Source organism: Notothenia rossii (assembly GCF_949606895.1).
Source record: "Notothenia rossii genome assembly, chromosome: 11".
Lineage (NCBI taxonomy): Eukaryota > Metazoa > Chordata > Actinopteri > Perciformes > Nototheniidae > Notothenia > Notothenia rossii.
This window is the reverse complement of record NC_136910.1, coordinates 52,647,926-52,669,509: the sequence shown is the minus strand read 5'-3', so window position 1 is coordinate 52,669,509 and position 21,584 is coordinate 52,647,926. Positions and strand designations below refer to the sequence as shown.

General features: G+C 39.8%; 1 protein-coding gene across 4 annotated transcripts in view; it reads left to right on the top strand.

Moving 5' to 3' along the window:
• Positions 1–21,584, top strand: part of whrna (whirlin a) — a 158,796-nt gene that overhangs the window by 101,289 nt on the left and 35,923 nt on the right. For all 4 annotated transcript variants that reach the window (XM_079657505.1, XM_079657504.1, XM_079657503.1 and 1 more), the window contains exons 4-5: positions 16,335–16,543; positions 19,913–19,949. In XM_079657505.1, coding sequence (XP_079513631.1) covers positions 16,335–16,543; positions 19,913–19,949 — 246 coding nt within the window. The remainder of the gene's footprint in view (positions 1–16,334; positions 16,544–19,912; positions 19,950–21,584) is intronic.

Sequence of the window (21,584 nt, the reverse complement as noted above, 5' to 3'; positions counted from 1 at the left end):
TTGCACTTCAAGCCCAGCAGGCAACAACTTAACCTTGTTCACATTCTATGCTCGATGGTCACAGATTAACATTCACGCTGATTTGCTGGGACAATGGATGAATTCATCCCTAGAAATGGCTGTTCTTTTCACAACTCTAATGTCTCAGAAGGGGAAAACTGAATTCACATGTAGATAAAAAGTAACATTATAAAAGGATTGCAGTTTTGACAGGTTGCGTTTTTAGTGACTAGGTTCAAGGCACAAAGACTTTTTGGTTAGGTTTAAGATAAAATAAGAGAATACAAGATGACCCTTTATTAATCCCAAAGGGTGAAATTCAGTTTTCCACTGTTATTGTCTACTGTACATTGCATGCATTTGACCTACTCAGATTATGTCTGTTTACAGATATGCACAAACACATGCATTTTCATTTCCAACCAGCCTGTTGGTTTTTATGCTACGTCACTGGACTTCCTCCTTTGCACAGCAGCTAGAGGTCAATGCTCGCATTCCCATTAGTGAGCAACCATGTGAATATATACAAGTATTCTGAACACACTCGTCTGTAAAGCAGGACCTCTATCTATGAACCTGATAACCATTGATAAAAGCTATGTTTTGGCTGATATCATTCGAAAGCAGTTGTTAAAAAGTATTTTTAGACGCCCTTGTTCTGAGCACTAGGATCAGTGAGACCCACACACGGTGTTAATGATGAGGGCCTCATTAGTCAGTCTGGCTTTCCCTATCTTCCTCTAAACTACACAGTCCTTCAATCCTTGTCATTCTCACACCCAGGGTAAAGACATGAGGAGGAGGGTTGGACTCCATACCACGTACTCTATACCACGTTTATCTAGGCCCTTTTTGTTTTTGTTGTTGTTGTTTGATGTATATATGTCACACTGTAGGACCTCGAGAAACGATATTTCGAGATTTCTCGATGTACAACATGTAGAATTCTTGACAATAAAGCTGACTTTGACTTTTGACTTTGACTATAATCACCTTTAATGACACTGCTTGTTGCCAGAAGCAGATAAAGAGTGACAAATGATGAACATTGCTCATTTTATAGACACATTTCACGAATGTTTTATTGTTATGTTGATGAAAAACAGAGAATCTCTATAAAACAGTTTTCCTCTTGTATATTATCTGAACTGCACCCTCACCTGCTCTGAGTGATATGGCTACACACTCCGACGTTCTGTCGAATTAGGAGACAGGCTAAGGGAGCCCATCTGTTTCTCTGTGATGTGGCTCCTGCAGGTTTCTCTCCACATCACCAATCGCCCCACTGAGCCAAATGCTAGCAATTGTGTCATATCTGTTGGCACAGACTACAAAGTCACATCAACCGCTCTGCCGTACAAATGGAACAGAGACAAACAGGGGAATGCCCCGTGGATATTGAGATGTTGTGTTCTATAAAGGCAAACCGCACATTTTCTTTGCAATGACTGTCGGTACTGCTGTGATAGTTATGTTCGCCAACTAAACGGCACTACACACACACAATTCACACAGCAATGTCTAAAAACACAGATGGAACAAATATTTACTTGATTTTATTTCTCTCTCGTGTGGCGGTTTGCAGTGTTTTCGGATCGTGCATATTGATAACACACATTTTTATGTTCATAAGAAGTAAACATGAAATATGTACACGACTATCTCATTGAAAGCAGAACACAAACCTAGCAGTTGAAGTGCTTCCTTATCTCAACTTCTTTCCCTAAACTTTTAAATATAGAAGTCATTTAATTTGAATGCACACATGCTCGTTATCAGGATCCTATTTGTATTCTGTGCCTCTACTGTGTCGTGTTTTCATGCTGTAATGTTCAAAAAGGTTTTAGTTACTGCCTGTGCTACGGCACCTCTTTTCACCCTCTGTCTGAAACCAGAGCCCAGTCTGCTGTGATTGGTTAACCACTTAGAAACGTCCCTTACCTTAGCCCTCAGGTACAATGTGTTGGATCTGTAGCCAATAGAAGTGAGAGTGTTACACAGTGATGTCACTATATTACAGGAGTAAACAAAGGAGTCCATTGGAGGCATTTCAGGCATGTGTGTGGGAGAGAAACTCCCTCTGGAGAGAACTTTGGGATTTGAGCCTCTGCAGACCATTTACATGCACTAAAACATAAATAACCCACGTTGAGAAAGGGAACACCCCAAAAAGCATAATAGGACCTATATAGGAATGCATCATATTTAAATAAAGGTCTACTACTTAAGAATAAAAGCCTACAACTTGTCATGGATTCCGTATGGTTACACTCAGATTAGTTTTTAGATATTTTCTACGGACACACAGAGAGCAGAGCATCCGTGTAGAAGTCCATCACTTGTAGCTGATTTAGAAAATGTATTGTCATGGCCTTAATTAACCTCAACAGATGTTCCCAGACAGTTTGGAGATTAATCTGACTTATTATGATGCAGCCTGATAAACCTCGCTGTGTTGTGAGTCGCCCTCACAGAGAGAAACGTTCTCCGTACAGAAGTTTGTCAGATTGAGCAGCGAGTGTGACTGAAGTGAGCTTTCAGAAGCACTGAGCTCACTGTTCAGCAGAGCGTAACACATCTCTGTCATGCAGACTCTCCTTCTTTTGGAATAAAACAAAATAGAGTGCATCAGTGAGGAGACTATTCATATGATGTCTTTGTTTCTGCAAATCCAAGTACAAGTTATCAAGTTGTGTCAGTGAATAGGTGAAAGGATTAACCTGAAACACTTCCTATTTTTAAATCCAGATAAAAAATGGTTTGCCGCTGCTTTTAATTGAGCTGCCCATACTCACACTGCAGTATGCCTTTTTTATTTATTTATTTTATTTCATTATCTTTTGGTTTTTATGCCTGTTTTTAAATGCCTTTTTAATAATGTATTTATGCTGTATTTGTTCTTAAATGTCTTTTGCTTTTAATCTGTAAAGCACTTTAAATTTGCCACGTGCTGAAAAGTGCTATATAAATAAAATTGCCTTGCCTTGATGTTGGTGCTATGGGAAACATCAGAAGATCACCAAAGCCATAAGAACTTTTCCTCCGGGGACCTTCAACATGTGTTGTGAATTAGTTGTCAAGATATTTCCCTCTAAACCACATATTTCAACCTTATAATGGTGCTAGAAGAAACATAAACATATCACAAAAGTCTGTTTTAAATGATCTTATTGGGATCATTGTATTTACCAAATGTTTTGGCAATCCGTCCAATTGTTGAGAGATGTCATCCTGATCAAAGAGAGACCCAGAGCCCAATTGCACATGTGTGTTTAAAGGTTAACCAAACATCTTATAAGAGCGGTTTTGACCAAGGAAACATCTTTAAATGGTTGTGAAAGAATCACCCGGGGCAATATGGGGCTCATGAAGATAAATGATTCTCTCATAATGTGTGATGACCACTGACAATAAGTGCATATCTGGGGAAATCACTCAACATGAAAGGTTAATTCTCCAGTTTAAAAGACATTACGGGTAATGCAATGATTCTTTTTTTTGTCTGTAAATCTTTTGAGTCATTTATTAAGGAGAGTTAATGATTCCTGTCATCATTAGAGCAAAAGGAACCTCGCAGGTCACCTCCATATTATCCCACTTACTGTGTTACAAGGCTACTCACTGAATATATCAATAATTTGACAACATATTTACACAAATGTTATTTTATTGAGCATGATAACAGAAAAACGACTGGCTCACCAGTGTTTAAGAACAGATGTTATCCAAACACCTGTTCCTTATGTACTCTGAAAGCAGCTCCACAGACTCCAGCGTATCTGATGGAGATATCTCTCTGCCAGCATGTGTTGTTTGTTCAAACGTAATGAAAAAAAGACAGGAGTTCCTGCTGCTCTGATACACTCTTCACACTGATCCGTGCTTCGGGCCTCCGTGATGCAGTTTAAGTCATCAGTGCGGGTGCGATGGATTATCTGATGCAGTTTGGATGTGTGTTGGATCATTAGTATGCTCCGGCAGGATCAGTCAGTCAGGCTTATACTCTCAGATTTCACTCTGCACCTCTCTGCTGTCAGAGGACATGAACATGTTCTCTGCTCCACAGAGGAGTCTTTGTCAGCAGCTGTGCAACGTTTCTATAGGATATAAGTGTAACTACATTCACAAAACTATGAGATAACAGCTTTGTTTCTAATGTATTTAAAGACTTAACCTTTTCAAAGTTTAAAACTGTGTGAGACTGACCGTTGAGCGGCCCGACCAAGCAAGGAGGCAGAGGCAAAACGTCCCAAATACAACCCGGTGTGGGCATTTATTAAAATCATGTGCACATAGTTCACAGCCTCAATCCTGCTGTTCTCCCTGAACACATCCTGCAGCCACAAGGATCTCACACCACATTACAAACAGGAAACACAGAGCCTAAGGTGCTGCTCACACGGGAACGTTTGCGTTTATGCACAGTATGCGTTTTCAAAAAAGTCTTCCGTTCACACGTATTCGTTTCATTTGACGTGTCTGTTCACACGAGAACGCTGGAAACGCTGTAGTAAATATGCCGGGACTGTAAGTGGCGCTGTACTTCCACACGAGACCGCTCGAAAGCACTGGACACGCTTTAGTACATACTGTATGCCGGGCCTGTAACTGGCGCTGTAACTTCCGCCATAAAATAAACCAAAATTGTTGTTGGCGAAACGCATCAGCAATGAAGCGGGGGTGAGCAGGAGAGGCGGGGGGAGGCGGGGCTATCGTTATTTTTTCAGGAAATGATCTTATAGAGGCGATTACACAGAGCCGTTGGACCGCCCAGAGCGTTTCGTTTGCAAATCTATCCACCTTGGGACCCCTTATCGTTTGTGGGGTCCGTTTCTATCGTTTTGTTACGGCCTCGTGTAAAGGAAAGGGCTATACACAAGATAAACTATGCGGATCCAAACCATTTTGTTCTCGTGTAAACGGGGTCTAAATGCCCACAGACTAATCAATCAACAAGACACAGGTGAGGGGGGAGGAGACAACACAGGGCACCAGGTGCACACAATCACCAGCCACAGACAAAACGGGAGGGGAAACACTTTCAAACTAAACCACATGTACAATATTACAAGGCCCGAAGCCGTCAGCCCACAGTGACGAAGTTACCTTTGTCACAAACTGACATGTGGCTAGTCGTTTGTTTCTACGCATCATGAGTGAATTCATTCATGGAAGAATAAAATGTTGTTCTAAACAGACAATACTTTGCTCCCATTATCTGCCTATTGAATTGTGTTTGAAAAATGTGCTGACCTTTTAAACAAAGCAACACAGCAGCCTGTAGATCATGGCTCTTAATCGGTACACAGGAAAACAATCCATATCAGCTTCCTTTCTTATGCACTCTTCTTCATGAAGATGAACTGGACCTTTGTGTGCTTTGTTTGGATTTAGCAACATCCAGAATGATCTGTGTGTTCAGGAGTTTGAGAGGAAACGGGTGGATGGGGAGTCAGGCATGGAAAGCATAAAGGAATCAAAAGGTTTAGGAAAGAGAAAATAGCGAGGGGGGGAAACAAGGAAGGGCAGAAGGTGTGAGAAGGGCAGGAAAGAGGCTGGTGAAGTGAAACGGGAAGAGAGCATTAGGTATAATGAAAAGTAGACTACTAATAAAAGAAATGACTTGTTAAAAGCTGTAATGAGCGAAACAATGAAAGGTAAGGAAGCTAATGGGTCTAATTAAAGTTTAATTATTTCCAGTGAAGGTCTCAAACTAAGGATGAATGTGTTGTCTGGACTTTGGCACACTCGATGTGCCAAAGTCCCTTTTCATTACAGAGGGAGCGACGACTCATCTGCACACTTTAATTTATAACGAGTTATGCCCATTTAAGAAGACAAAGGTAAAAGCCGTTAGAAGGAGTCGATATTTAATCTCTCCTCCTTCTCCCAAAGCACAGAGGAGGAACAGTCAGGAGAGCTGAGGTGGGAGTGGCAGAGATTAGAGTCAAAGCTGCTTCATTTTTCTCTGGGAAGAAACGTGTCATGGACTATTGAGCAGCCACAAATGCAGGTGTGATGGACATATAATCACTAGTTTCACATTCACAGCTGCTAAGGGACACAATTATCATGTATTTAGTCAAATATGAGCGTCCTTGATTGTGAAAAAGAAGACTATAGTCTCCTTTGCACAAGCACAGTCCTTGAGTTACTTGAGGTCACCCAGCACTGATTGGGTTTAATAAGAATCAGAATACTCTATTTACACCAGGCGGAAATCCTGTGGAAATCCAATCCCTGTCGGCCCCAACCGTTTGGGAACTATGCTGGAAACATGTGTTTTGGTTTAATTTAGATCGAACTAAAAACAAGGTTTGGCGTGATCCGATTTGAGTTGGAACAAGGGAAACATCCCCTGTCAAATAATCATAAACGATTGTCCTTCTACTAATTAGAAAAACAATTGCCAGTAGGTTTTCATTCATAGGATGTTGAATACAGCATTGTCAATCAGAATCCCTTTATTAGTCCCACAGAGGGGACATTTGCAGCGTTACAGCAGGAAAGAGCCACAGACAGCTTAGTGTTGCATAACTTACATGCGTTAAAAAAAGTACTAAGTTATAGTATAATAAACAATATGCTAAAAAAAGATAAAAAGTTACATAATTTTCAAAAATACAGATCAAATCAAATCTACAAATCCTGTAGCAGTTCTTAGGATTTAGCAGCCCGGTATATATTACAGTTATTAAAGATGGCATATGTATATAAAGTATATATTGCACATAGTTTGACGGTATTTAACAGCAGCAAGTTACACAATTTACAAGATACATACCTTGTAACAGTAACAAGGGTTTAGCAGCCAGGTATAAATTACACAGTTGTTAACAGCATATATATATTGCACATATAGCACATATTGCACAAAGTTGGTTTGTATTTAGCAGCAAGGGGGTGTTAGTCTGTGTTGTGGTGTGTGTAGGAGGGTCTACTAGGGGCATTGGTGGTTGTAAAGTCTGACCGCTGCAGGAAGGAAGGACCTGCAGTATCTCTCTGGATAAAAAGATTTTGTTTCTCCCTTTTTCAATGAAATAGCTAATCATTTTCAACTTCAACCTGAAATGTATTTTGGTAAATTGTGGGGGGACTAAAATTGTCCTAATTCTACACGCTGTTTCAACCAGATAAACACAATATAGACATATCTAGAAAACAGCTTGATGAGTCTGACCAACAGGACACCTAAACACTCGGAGAGAGATCCGGCTGAAGAGAAAAGGAAGCATTTGAGTGAAAGAAGGATCAGATAAACCCGCTTCCCTCTATCTAATGCAGCTCTGTGGATCAGTAGTCTATACCTTATCCCTCGGTCTCCCCAGTGTGTCCGCCACCATGCAGCCCTGAGCGCTGACTGTTCATCACACAGATCTGGTAATGTCAGTAAGATCTTTCACCATAGACCTGATGAAACGACCAAATAGGACAATCTTCCCTTGGTTCTACTGTAGAAGACACATTGGGATTTATTCAATACTTATTCAGATGTGCAAATGCCCTTTTTTTTATCAGTATTCCAAAACGTTAAAGTCCCTCATATATCCATATATCCATAAAAATGTGCTAATTTACCCGCGTGAGATCCCAAGTGAACTCTTAAAAGAAAAAAGGAAGGAGCCAGAAAAGATTTTGTGAGAGCAATTAGCCTGAGCAGACGAAGACAGGGGATATACATCACCACTTGTCACTCGCCAAGTAATGCTCCTAAATTTGAGTCTGCCTACAAATGGAGAGGACTGTCTTCTTTTAGGGATTATTAGTAAGGCAGTATAGCGGAGAAGAGGAATGATTGTAATTATTTTTGTAGCTTAATCTTTTCACTGCCAGTTTGTTAGTTAGTTTATTAGTGTTTTTTATTGAGAGCCTATATACTAATCTGCCATCTGATTAATGTGATGCGTTCGCTTGGAAAGCTGGCAGATGTGGCATAGTCCAGAGAGATTCACATGTACCGGCTGTGTGTTAAAGTAAATGTGTGATGAATGAAAGGAGCATTTGTTAAGGTGGATGTTACTTACATTTTAGTCTGAAATGAGTCGACATTCTGAGACAACGAAAGGTTGAATGTGAAATAACTTGCTTAGTTTGCAAAGGGTCCGATGTGATTACAAGGGATTCTAGCAGATGTTTAGGTCTTAGCGTCGCTGTGCTATTGGATGAGGAGAACTAAGAAAGCCACAAAAGGTTGAAGGTCACACATTTTCATTTGCATTGGCCATCAAACAATGGTTGAGCTGGCGCCACATGTCTAGCGAAGCATCTCGCTGTGACCATGGCCTTAGATTGCATCGATTTCTGATTAGACTTGAAGCAATTTGTTCTAAATCTGCTAACTTTCAATAGCTTATTTCATGCTTTGAAATCATATAAAATCCAAAGTACATAAAAACAATATTTGTCTTTACTTTAAGTCATGTTAATGTAGCATTTGGATTGTGAGCAGAAACATGTAAGTGACTTTATTAAGTGGCATCTATGTGTCTATTTACATGTTCTGGTGTTATTATTCTTATTTTAAAGTAATCCCTAAAATCCCCACACTAAGAAAGTATTAGTGGATTTCTCATTTCTGTTTCTAATTTCCTTAATCCTTAATTAATCTGCTTCTATAGAAGATTATCTTTGAAATTGTGATGCTTGATAAAATATAATGGCAAAGTTATGTAAAAATTGCAGGTCCTATTTCCAGCTCTGCAGTAAATTGCTTGAATGAGGCAGCAGCATGTATTTGGGTTTAAATGGATTATGTGTGGCTGTAGCTTTTAAAGTCCTTTACAATCGACAAGTTAGATGCCACCTCAATAACATTAGCTTGTTAACTTCTACTTACATTCATTATGTTTATGTTTATTTAGGATCCCCATTAGCTTTTGCTCTTGACAAAAGCTACTCTTCCTGGGGTCCGACACTTAAAAAATTAATACAACAACATTCAAGTCCTGACATCATTAACAACATTAACAACATCATCAACAATCTCCAACATCATCAACAATGTCATCCACTTTCAATATCAATCTCAGCCAAGGATGAGTGCACTAGACACCCACCAGTACAAAGCATGAGATACAATTAAATGAACAGCTCACACGGGTACATGGTGATTAGTAGATGGCCCTTCAATCTCTTCTTGAAAGAGGCTCTGGACACTCTTTCAGCAGCAATGACTTCCATTCCTTTATAGCTCTATAGATTGACTTTAAATCCACAGAAACCTTTTTATACACACCTCTCCCTCCCTCTCCTGGTCCCGAGGAATCCTCAGTCTCATGCAGCCGTGTGTTTGTTTATGGAATCGTTGTGGACATAATATAAGCTTCGCAATTGGGAAATAATTAGGAGACAATAATTGTTATTTAAAGTGTGTGTGGCTTTTCACTGCACACGTAGCATTGATTACAGTTTTAATCATATTTTGTCCGTGCCATTGTTTGTCGTTTAATTTCCCTGAATGCGGCGTCGCCTCTGGTGTGACGCAGAGATTGATCACACAAATTGAAGTGCTTGTGACTCATGACAGAGCCCATCTACTTTCAAAGAGAAGTATATTAAGGGGGGCATGGAGGATTAGGACATGGCTAAAAGAGATAGAGTGAGAGGTGCATAGACTTGGCAAAAAGAATAGAAGCCTTCAGATGTCTAATTGTAAAGAAGTCTATGTGGAAAAGACCCTACTTTTTACTTGATTTATAACCAGAGTAAACATTGTCTTAATGAGTTTATCGTCTCCATTGCTAGTTTCTAGTCTTTTCATTACAGCATGATGTTCAGTTATTAAATTAGCATCACACAACAAGCAACGTGTGTTTTAGGGCGTGGCTACTTTGTGGTTGACAATTCTCTACCATGGCGGCCTGCCAATCAGAGCAGAGGCGCAGTAGTTTACTGTATATCCAGCTCCACCTTCTTTTCTAGATATGGTCCGTTGTATTTCCATAAAGAAGATTTTAATGTCTTAATGGTAACCATCGATTTTCTATATATTTTGTAAAACAATCACAACAAACCTGGCATCCTATCTTAACCTTAATCAATCAAGGTCAATGCCAAACCTGAACCACATCACAAGAGTTTTACAAAATCGAAGGCTACCATCAAGACACGGCCATCAAAGTGTCATATTAAAAGCTTCAACATGTCCATAAACCAATAGGTGACGACATCAACTTATTTTATACACTCTATGGAGAGGAGAGGACAGGCGTTAGTGTCAACTTTATGACGGCAGCAGATTCCACAGCACAGTCCAGTGACTCAACTCTAACCATGCAGAGCTGCAGCTGTGTGTGGGCGCAGATCACACTAGGGCTGCTCGATTATGGCAAAAATCCTAATCTCGATTATTTGGGTCAATAAATTATATCACGATTATTAAAAACGATTATCCATTTACTTTGAAAACATCAATTTATTGAAAATATTGTTTATTGTTTTTAACAGTTGATTACCCTGAACTTTAAGTATAATTCAACTGAAAAACCAATCAAAATTAAAATGTACATTAAAAAAATAAATAAATAAATAATCGTTTTATTTCGATGATGTTGTTTTCATAATCGTTGCAAGTCAAAATCGTAATTCTGATTAAAATACGATTAATTGAGCAGATCACACACATGTGTAAATACACAGTGTGCTTGCTAGTGTTTTGTGTTAAATAATACCAGCAGAGTTTTCTTGTTTGTCTCTAAATTAATCAAAGAGGAAACCACAAGCAATTGAGTACTGAAGTTGAACATTGTTAATTTTCTGAAATATTGATTGTCCCGTCCTGAGCCATTACAATAATAAAGACATCCAGAGGAATATTACAACATATTGGCATCTTCTAACTCGTTCCTCTCTAATTAACAGTGTGGTTTGAATGAGACACACTGGGTCAAACAACTCAATCAGCATGTCATTAGAGTGAGAATCAAAGTTCCAAATCATTTGCCAAGTACAACAGGTGCAAATAATCTGACTTGATTCACTGCTGCTCACACACAGCAGTGCTTAGGCTAACTACAGGACTAACACAGTGTCATCTGGACCTCATAGAAAGCATGTAAAAGCCCTGCCATAAGTACTGTATATCATATATATCATTAAAGGTCAAATATGCCTTAATGTTGTGGGTTATTGTTCTTCTACCATAGCAATGCCTCCACTCTCCTAAAAATCTAATCATAATTTAAGAAGGTTGGGGATTTTATGTTTGTTTTTTACGGCAACATGCCCAGTTTGTTTGCAGATCACATGTCTTATTGCATATCACACCACTTCCTGTCACCATGGCAATGTCTTAGTCCTTTTCACAGCAGCCATGTTGACTTCATTTTAAGAGAAGCACTTATAACATTAATGATGGCTCTGCTCACTTCAAGTGTTCCTGTAGTCGTGACATTGAGCCGTAGGGAACAATAGAAACCATCATGATCTTTTCCTTAATGGGACATGTCAACATGTCTCCTGTCATCTTTGATGGGAAGCAGCATTAAAAGGTCCTGAGGGGACAGGGAATTAATGGGAAATGGAATAAAGAGCCTTGTAGGGTAAGTCTCTGCAAGTCGAGCTGCTTCCCCGGCTTTAGAGCCTGGGCTTTGAATTGATCATTAGACTAGTGGTATATCCAGCATTGTCTTACCTTTTACTTCAGCTCATTGTCATTCTAAAATAATATAATGGTTGAAAAGCCTCAATGGGGGGGTCATGTACGGATTTGGAGCAGGTTTTCTTCTATAGCTTTTCAATATTTAGCAGCTTACTCTATAATGAGCAATTCATTTAGATTTCAGAATAAAAAATCTTATCATTACTGACAGGCATGGTTGTGCTTAATAGTGCTATAAAATGAAAAGCATTGCATACAAATAATAATAACAATAATAGTTGTATAGTGCCTTTCATAAAACCAAGGATGCATAATGAGAATGTTAGCAAAATGAAGTGGCTAGTAATAATTAATAAATATGTATCTTTCTTTCTTAGCGTTTAAGCTGTTAAAACATATATTCATAAATTAACAAAGTATAATACATTAATTTCCTTTTATTTTATTGTGATTATTTGTATTATTAAAATATTATTACCAAAATGTCTTTGGCCATCGCATGCTGCCTGGGCATGGTGCCACTTGCTATATAGTCTGCATGGAAAGAGATTGGTATATCCATCGCCTTCACTCGCCTCTGTGCAGCAGTCAGTAAGTCATGAAGACGGGACACTAAGGCTCTGGGGGGCGCTTGTTTCTGTAATGGCTGTCAGGTCCAGTCACTCTGTCCAGTTTAGGATTCATTCCGAGCTGAAAATCTTCTCTAAGCTTCACAGAGACTGCTTTGGCCTCCTGGTCTCCGTACTATTCAGATATTATTGCACCTGGATCTTCCTCAACCTCCACATACCTTTTTCTAGGGATGCTACCTGGAGGAAAGTTGTTATACTGTACGCTGTAAAACCTCGACATAAAAGCAGACACCTACACAGTCCTGTTTCCATCACTGCCACCTCGTTTTATGGCAGCTTTACAGTTGGAGAGTTCTGTTTTGGCAGCTTGTATTTCTAATTTTATAGCTGACATTTCACTTTCAAGCACTGCCCGAATCTACCGTAATCCTTGAAAATAGCCGTAAAATCAGCTCGCAGCGATAACAGCAGTTCCTACCTAATGACCATGACTTCAGTCGGGCTTACCGGTATCCGTGCTGGGGCGGGGGTCTCTCTAGGTCTAGGACATGTGTTGCCTTTGCAGTAATCAGTTGCAGCCTTGATGCCTTTTGCAGTAATCAGTTGCAGCCTTGAGTCTACCTATCATATTTTGTCTTCCATTTAGCTATTTTGCAAAGTTGTTGCTTATGAAAATCCGAAGTCTGAGGCTCCTCCTATCGGCAATATATTGAAGAAAGGTAAAGAAACAGACACAAGATAACGCAAGAAAATAGTGCATGTGACACAATGGTGCACGTCAAATGCAGAGATAAGTCAACTATGTAAAAAAGGATAAGAATGTAAAAAGTGAGTACTTTAGGTAACTTATATTTTTATGATTATACCCTTAGTTTTTGTCCAACTTTGAAAGCAGGATTGGCTTCTTTATACTTAAATATAGCATATTCTTCCACCTCTGGCAAACAGCAGTCTACATACTACTACACTCACTTCTCACGCTGAGGGTCAATAAAGAGACCTATATATTAAATGGGGAATGATATGGGACTCAGCCAAGGTTTTTTTTTTAATGCTGACTCACTATCACAATGTCATGGCTGAACGGGACTGGGACACTATCTTCAAGGGACAGAGATATGAACACAATGAAGTCAAATAACAGTGTGTTTGTGTGCGAGCTATGTACATTTCAAAGCCATGTGTTGCGCTAAAGCTGCATCTATTCCAAGTGAAACTGAGATAAAGCGAGCTGAGCTCCCAACAAAGCTCTCTGGGGTCTAAGCACTTTATAAAGTCTGTAAGAAGCAGATTATTGAGTCTTTTCCGTGGCTTTTTGTTATACAAACAGCTGAAAGAAAAACGATTGTAATCTCTCTTAAAATCTGTCTCTTCTCCCTAAGACCTCAGTTAAGCCCGAATAAGAAATGTTTCCCACCGCAGCAGAGTGTATTATAGACGAGATTAGATTGATTTCATCTCAAAATTCACGTTTTATTATGTTTCGCTCCTTGCTTTTGCAATCAAACAGCCCTTATACATATTAAAAACGGTGCCATTAAAGGCTCTGATAAAGGTGGAGGTTTATGTGGAGCATGTCCTCAGAGGTTCCGAGGTGCATTAGCAGTGACACACAGTTTGTAGGGTCATCTCGGGCTGTCGGAAGAAGCCCAAGAAACTGAAATGTACGATATTCTGAATGTCTTTAATCTCCAGTTTGCTCTGGCTGCTGCTTTCTGTAAGACACTGGACATGATTGGGAGGTGCGGTTGGCCGACCAGTGTAAAGAGGGAATGGAACAAAGAGACAGAAAGTAACATTTGGGGACTTCCTTTAAATTCTAAACACTACATCAAGTTTAAATGCCAGACAGAGTCATTTGCAGGACCAGCGACTCTGTGCCTGTTGTAAAGGGGGAGTGTTGAGAGTGTCCTCTGTGACTAATTTATTGCAGTTATGGTGACGGGTAAAGTTAATAGAGTCAGTGTGAAGCACTAAGCATCTAAACTACCTGCCATTATTTCTTTACATTTGGGGGACAAGGCACTATTTCTTACGACAGTGTGTGTACAGGGACTCAGGTCCAAATTAAGCACTTAGTAGCACTTCACTCTTAGTTTGCACACTGTGTATAAATGGCAATTATGAGTTCTCCATGTGTGCAGATGTGCACGCCTCTATCAGAGTAGAGTAGGGGGTTGGAGGGACCATGGGTGTTTCTCAATCTCGAGTAAAGCTGCTCCAGAGCCACTATTTCAAGCATACTACGTCATCGAGTGCCGCCGAAGTACTGTTCCAATGCCCAGCGTACTTGGAATTCTACCGAGCCCGGCGCACTTCGTTTGGAGAAATGTCGAGGCTGCACATGTGTAGGTCTTAAAATCCCCACAATGCTTTGCGCACGGACCAATTTCCCCAAATCTGTGGCGGAAAATGTAAGGCCGGGCCTCTCATATGACGCACACTTGCTCGCCTGTTCCACTCTTCGTTTTCCGAATGCCAGGAAAGATTCTTGCCTCGCTCCTGAAGCAAGACGCTCGGAAGACATGTGCTACCAAGCAAGCGTACTCGACATTGAGAAACACCCCATGCCTCATACTGCTTTTTTGAAAGGTGTTTGTCTGCAGTGTCTGAAATGCATGATAGTGTTAAGGCCATGGTACCTTTCTCTATGCTTTCGCTTCTTTTTCATCCCCCCTTCATTACAATTATCATGTTTTTTTGTGCCATTTTACATATAGAACCCTTATTAAAGAGGTTAGGCTAGACAAATCATGAAGAAGTTATATATCCCTATAGCTTTTAGACTGTAGTGTATTAACATTCACATCTTCACCCCAGGAAGGACAACATCTTTTGACTCTAATGCTGCTAAAGGGCAAACTGAATGCCTTATCAAATGCATTTAAAGCTAACTTGATCTGACATTTCCATCATAAACAGCTGATATATGATATGAATAACAACAGATTTGGTTTTCAAATAAGCTTGGATTTCTGCCCTTATTTTTGTATATGAATCGGTTTCTAGGGCAGTGATAGATGATTTTGGAGCAGCATATTAACAACATAATCCACAATCTCAAACACTTTCAGTATAAATGTATCCTCTGCCATGTTTATCCATTATCTTACAACAGGTAAATGACAGTAAATAAGTAGTATAACTATTACATTAGTATACATATATAAACAAATGCATCAATACAGAAATAAATACAGAAATAATAACTTCATAAATAAGAGGAATACAAATTACATTTGAAAGAAGAAGATATGGAAATAATTAAATGAATACATAAATAAATAAATGAAAGTCGTTCATCAAAATAATGAATTTCACACATATTTTTACATTTGTCTCCACATTTATTTATAAATATATGTTATTTTCCGTCCTCTATACCTACCCCATTCTTGATCAAACAGGTTTCAACTCAATATCATTGGGATAAACAAATACCTAGAGGCAGTCCAGAACCTCAATTCCATGTCCTTTTTCTGTTTTGATTATTGATTTGACTTTTTAGGACCTTTTTTAGTTATGTATTATCCTTTTTCTAATTCTCAAATTTTTCTGTGTCAGTTTTACATAATAAAAGTATGAGTGATTTGACAGCTGTGAGATAAAACCAAGCGAGGCCTGCTCACAGATCAAGTAGGTAGGAAAAGTGCAGTTTAAAATTAAGAAGCTGCTCCGCCTCATTGAGCACAGACGGGGGTCCCTGGTACACCTCAGAGGGTCAACCTTGAGGGTGTAGCTCCAAAACATCAGCTCATTATCAGAGTCAGGAGGTACAGTCCAAGGTGGTGTTTAGTATGGATGGACATCATTATCCACTTCCTGCCGCTGCCTTCAGACTCTGCTCTTAGATAGAATTTGAATTTTCATATGAAAGCCATTTCTATTACATATTAAACAGTTCTGGTCTTGAAGCTGTCAGTGAGCGGAGGAAACTTTATTTGATGTGTAATTATTTCAGAGCCAACGCTTTTAACGAGAAACCGACCACCTAATTATCTCATTCTAATCCATTAAACTTGTTACACTCCTCCACCACCTCCATCTGCCCTCTCTGACCTTTGACCTTGATCCTATGGATGCGGCAGTCTCTGCTCGGACCATTTTTACCGCCTCGCTCAGTCCCCCCCACCATGCCTACGTGTTCCCTCCCTTCCCTGCAGGTCGGAGATCAGATATTGGAGGTGAACGGGCACAGCTTCCTGAGCATCCCGCACGACGAGGCCGTCCGGGTCCTGAAGTCGTCTCGGCACCTGATGATGACGGTGAAGGACGTGGGCCGCCTGCCGCACGCCAGGACGGTGGTAGGGGAGACCAAGTGGATCGCCAGCTCGCAGATAGGAGAGAGCTCGGCCAACAGCAGCATCGCAGGGTGAGTTGTGATTGGTCACAAAGAAATCTAAAACCATAAACTGTAAGAAAATATGAACCTGTTCTCCGTGACATCACACATAGGTTTCTGAAGAGCTTTTCAGTCCGTGTCAGTCCACGACGTCATTGGCCCAAAAAATAAATTTCCCATTGACTTGAGAGCGGTCTATAAATTGGGGTATCGTCTTTTTTAGGCTAAATCATTATTAACCCTGTTGTTATTTTACAACATGACTTTAAGGTATCCTAAAAAAGTCAGTTTTGCTTTTTTAAAGACTACATTTACATAGTCAAACGGTCCTGTTGTTCAGCCTCACAATGGGTTAATTCAGCAGACTAGCTACTGTAGCAAGCTGGGCGATTAACATTAAATAACAGCGGCCATTGTCACTTCCACTGCACTGCATGGTTGAAATGAAAGTGTTCACTGTGTACTAAGGAAATCTAATTGAGACGCGGCGCAACTTTTGACATTGACAGATGATCGTAAACATTAGCTTTTTGGGTGGCACTAAGACATGCTAGGTTCAAGAGGCAGAATGGCAGCAACTTCAACCCTTATATAAGATATATATTATAGTTCACCAAATGTACAGTTGTCATGGAAGGAACCCTGCAGCGTTTGTCGATGACTATGGTAGTGTTTTAAACTATTAATGTAACTATTAATTGGACTTTTTCAACATTGATTTCTCTGCTTGCCTGTAGCAGCTCTACAGCACACCCGAGGCAGCTGGAGATATATAACATAAACCAAATGCTTACAGACACAAATCCAAAACCTCTTCACAGTACATTGACTTTCATTATATCTTTCTAATATTTACCAAGCCCTTGTGCAAATGACACAGACATTCAAATTCTATATCAGTCTCCAGGAAGAGAATAACTACCATATTAATAACACAATAGAAAAGAGTTGCAACTTATATTTGTACAGTATCTATTTGTATAATACAAATAATGTAATTTGTTTAACCACAAAACTCTCTAAACACTTTGATAAAACCCCAGAAGATTTTAGACATTATTATAAAAAATGAAAAACGTCCTACCAGTCTTGATCCAAAGTAGATGGAAAAGTCTCTAACCGCCTAATGTGATCAGCTGTCTGTCTCTGATGGCAGAAATTGTATTTACTCCTTTTGCAGAAATAAAAATATGCAATATGCAGCTCTGTTGGAAAATATCAAAAGCTCTTCTCAAAAGGCCACACCTGAGCAGCTCATCTGCAGCTCATCACCTGGAATGAACGCGAGCCCCAACAGCCAAACTAAAGTCTGATGTAAATGCCAGACTCATTTCCTCATCACAATCACACTCAACCCTTCAACTCACAACTTTTAATGCCTCTCTGATTCTCCAAAAATAACCAGAGCTCAAAAAGGTATTAAACTTTAAAACTGATAACGAGTGAACAAGTCTCCTGAGGGGTTGGTTTATGATTAGCTCAGTGTTTCTTGCAGGGGAGGGACAGCTAACCATTTATCACAATCAGAAATCCTTTAATAGTCCTGCAGCGAGGTAAGCTAACATAGCACGCATTAGTATTATATTAAAAATCAAAATGCATAAGTACGGTACACATCAGTGGTGAAAATAAGTAACAGCATTGTAAAAGCTAAGTTAACATATAAAGGCACTCAGATATTATACACATTTTTACTGTCATGTTTTAATAAATTATTACATTTTCTTACTTGAAATAATGTTTTATTTCATGATCTGCTTCTTTCTGCCATATTGCATATTTTAAATCAGTCAGAGTAAAGTGCTGCACACTGTATTTAATTTACTAGCCTATATTTTACATCAAGGCTGTTTATCAGACCAATTATCTGACGGTACAACGAGCGCAGGCTTGGAGGAGACATTTAAATAATCACTATGCTGAGAATGAATGGCATGGTTGGTGTCGAAAGTCAAGCGGGTTAATTGAACTAGAATCCTGAAACAGGTCTCCACACTGTGCTTTTCCGGGTGAGACTGCAGTCTTTCTCGTACCCCCGCCCGTATATTATATATTCTCTGTAACGTGTTGCCCCGGAGGCAGCGCTTTGAGGTGACTTGTTAACCAGTGGGTTTAAAGCATATTACTGTGTGGGCACTTACAGATTTAAAGACATCTAGTCGAGTGCGTTTGTGACATGCATTTTGATGTCTGTGCTTCACATTTATTAAAAAGCCTGACGGGCAGACACGGCCAGTTAACATTTGCAGCAGTTTGTGCCACATCATAAGAAAACGTAAAAGCCATGACGGGAATTTCAAATCTGTGGAAGTACGCATTTATCAGCCTGTGAGGAATGAGAAATATATTCATGAAGATGAAAAGCTGTCAGTTTAGATATTGCTTATCCTCTTTATCATACTGTAGCTGCCAAATGTGTGAGTGTGTCTGAGAGGACTGTGAGAAAATGTTGATATAAGCTTTCGCAGTTTTATGATTGTGTGTGGCTGTCAGTGCATGGAAGTGTTACATGTATACTCTAACTTCAATCCAAGAAAATCAAACGTAAAGAAGGGACGAAGGGAACATCTCATGGTTCAGATGAAAGTCATGAATGAAAAGAAAACCATCAATCAGTCTAAGAGCGTAGCTGCAGTTTGTAGTCTGGTCATGTCTTATACTAGTATTACATTGACTCATCAATTATTGAATTTAGAATTACTTTTTCATTTAACTATATTGACAATTCCTTATCCGTCCTCATATCCTAATCATTATATATCATATCCAACACACTTGTGGCAGTGCTTCGAGATTCCTTTCCGTGTAGTCAGGTGGTTCACATGCAGAATGGATGGGTGGCTGCAGAATAATGAGACAAATAGGTTTGAGGATTTATTTTAAGGACGGACATACATATGATGTACAGTACAGAGCCATCAAAGGGACATGAAGGGGGGAAACATGTAAGTTTAAAAATACAAAAAAGATGTCCTTCTCAAAGATCAGGAACATTAAGACTCCCCTAGTGTAGGCAAACTGTTCACAGGTCGAATTCAAGTTAGTACTGCTGCTACGTGAAGTCTCATCAGTACATGTATTGCATACCGCTATTCTTTCAAGGAACAGTGTGTGTGTGTGTGTGTGTGTGTGTGTGTGTGTGTGTGTGTGTGTGTGTGTGTGTGTGTGTGTGTGTGTGTGTGTGTGTGTGTGTGTGTGTGTGTGTGTGTGTGTGTGTGTGTGTGTGTGTGTGTGTGTGTGTGTGTGTGTGTGTGTGTGTGTGTGTGTGTGTGTGTGTGTGTGTGTGTGTGTGTGTGTGTGTGTGTGTGTGTGTGTGTGTGTGTGTGTGTGTGTGTGTGTGTGTAATGACTCTACTGTCCCTCAGTGATTAATTGTTCCTCTTCATCTGTTTCTCTGCAGCTTCTCAATGGACAAAGGAGCCTCAGCAGCAGGAAAGGTGAGATTCATAGGAAGTCAGTTCCACTTTGTGTGTGTACACTGAACACAGAGTGGGTGTTTGAGTATTGTTTCTCCCCGGACGTTATAATCTAATCTGTCGGTCCGTCCGTCAGTTAACTCCGCCTGCAAATGTAATTGAAGCGTGGCAATAGTCAGTGGTGTCACAAATTTCAGTAAATAGCCGATCTCACCTTTCACCTCATGTCTTGACTAATAAAAGCTCACAGATTGCTACAGTATCACATATCATGAGCATTTTATCTTCCTTTTAGTTATGTTTAATGCCGAATTCAGCAAATCAAAACGACTCCTTCTTCTGGTATACACATGGATGTGCTGCGGAGCTTCTGTTAGCGTATTTTGGGTCGGGATATTTGCTTGTTTTTGCCACAGAGGCTGAGAGCAGATCAGTCCAGAAGTGGGCCTAACAGACCACTTTGAGTTCCATATTTATCTTGTATCATCAGCACAATACCGTGTGTTAGTCGTTAGTGATCAAACCTCAAACATGGTCCAACCAGGTGCTAAAAGACTCAGCAAACACTCATAATACACAACAGTATCCTTTAGGGATGTAACGATATATCGAATATTGCGATAAATAAATGTCTCGATACCGTCGTGAGACTGACAACATCCTTTTGTCGATCCCTTTTTCAAGGGAGACCTGTCCAACATGGCAGCAAGTAGGTTACAACATGAACGTAAAACAACAGATAACACAAAAGGACATCGTATTTACAGGGCTACATGTACACACCTAGAGACATTGACAAGTACCAACAGTATATTTATATCTGGCCCTGTCAATAAGCCTCACCTTCTTGGCTAAAACTGTATTGTTTTTGAAGTGGTGGAGAGACAATGCACAGTTTGACCCACTGCTGTCACCCATGGCCAAAGCATTTCTCGCTGTCCCAGCAACATCAGTACCAAGCAAGAGAGTTTTTTCCACAGCAAGGGATATTGTAAACGCCCAAACATCCCAGCTTCTACCTGGAAATGTGGACATGCTCATATTCATAAAAGATAACCTGTCTGATGATGCTGAGTGAGTGAGTTAGAGTTGAGTTACTTGAAAAACTAAAGTGAAACTTGATTTATTCTATTGCAGGGTCTGATTATTATATTTTTGACACTTTTAAATACTACTATCCTACTGAAATGATGTACAAATCAGATTTATTATTTAATAAAGACAATCTTTTCAAGTAAAAAAAATCTCAATATCGCGATAAATATCGTACCGTGAGTTTTTGGTATCGTTACATCCCAAGTGTCCTTACATTGTGACCCAGGTATATCCCAAACTCACTCAGGATCCTATACACATTTTGAACTGACTTTGAGAAGTCAGAGGAGAGTTAAAGGAGACAGAAGCTGACGACAGAGAGAGAAAGCAGGTGAGGGGGAGGGGAGGAGGGTGGTAGGGAGAGCTCACTTTTCATAATGGAGATCGGATGGGCAGTCTTCTCCTGACGAGGAAGAACATGTAATGTGGAAACGATGGGGCCGAGAGGGGATTCAGAGGTATTTTGAAAGTAAGAGTTAAGCAAATTCAAACAGACTTGGGTGCAAAGAGCCACCAACACACACCAATGTGCTCTTTAAGTCAAAAGGGCATCATTTAAGA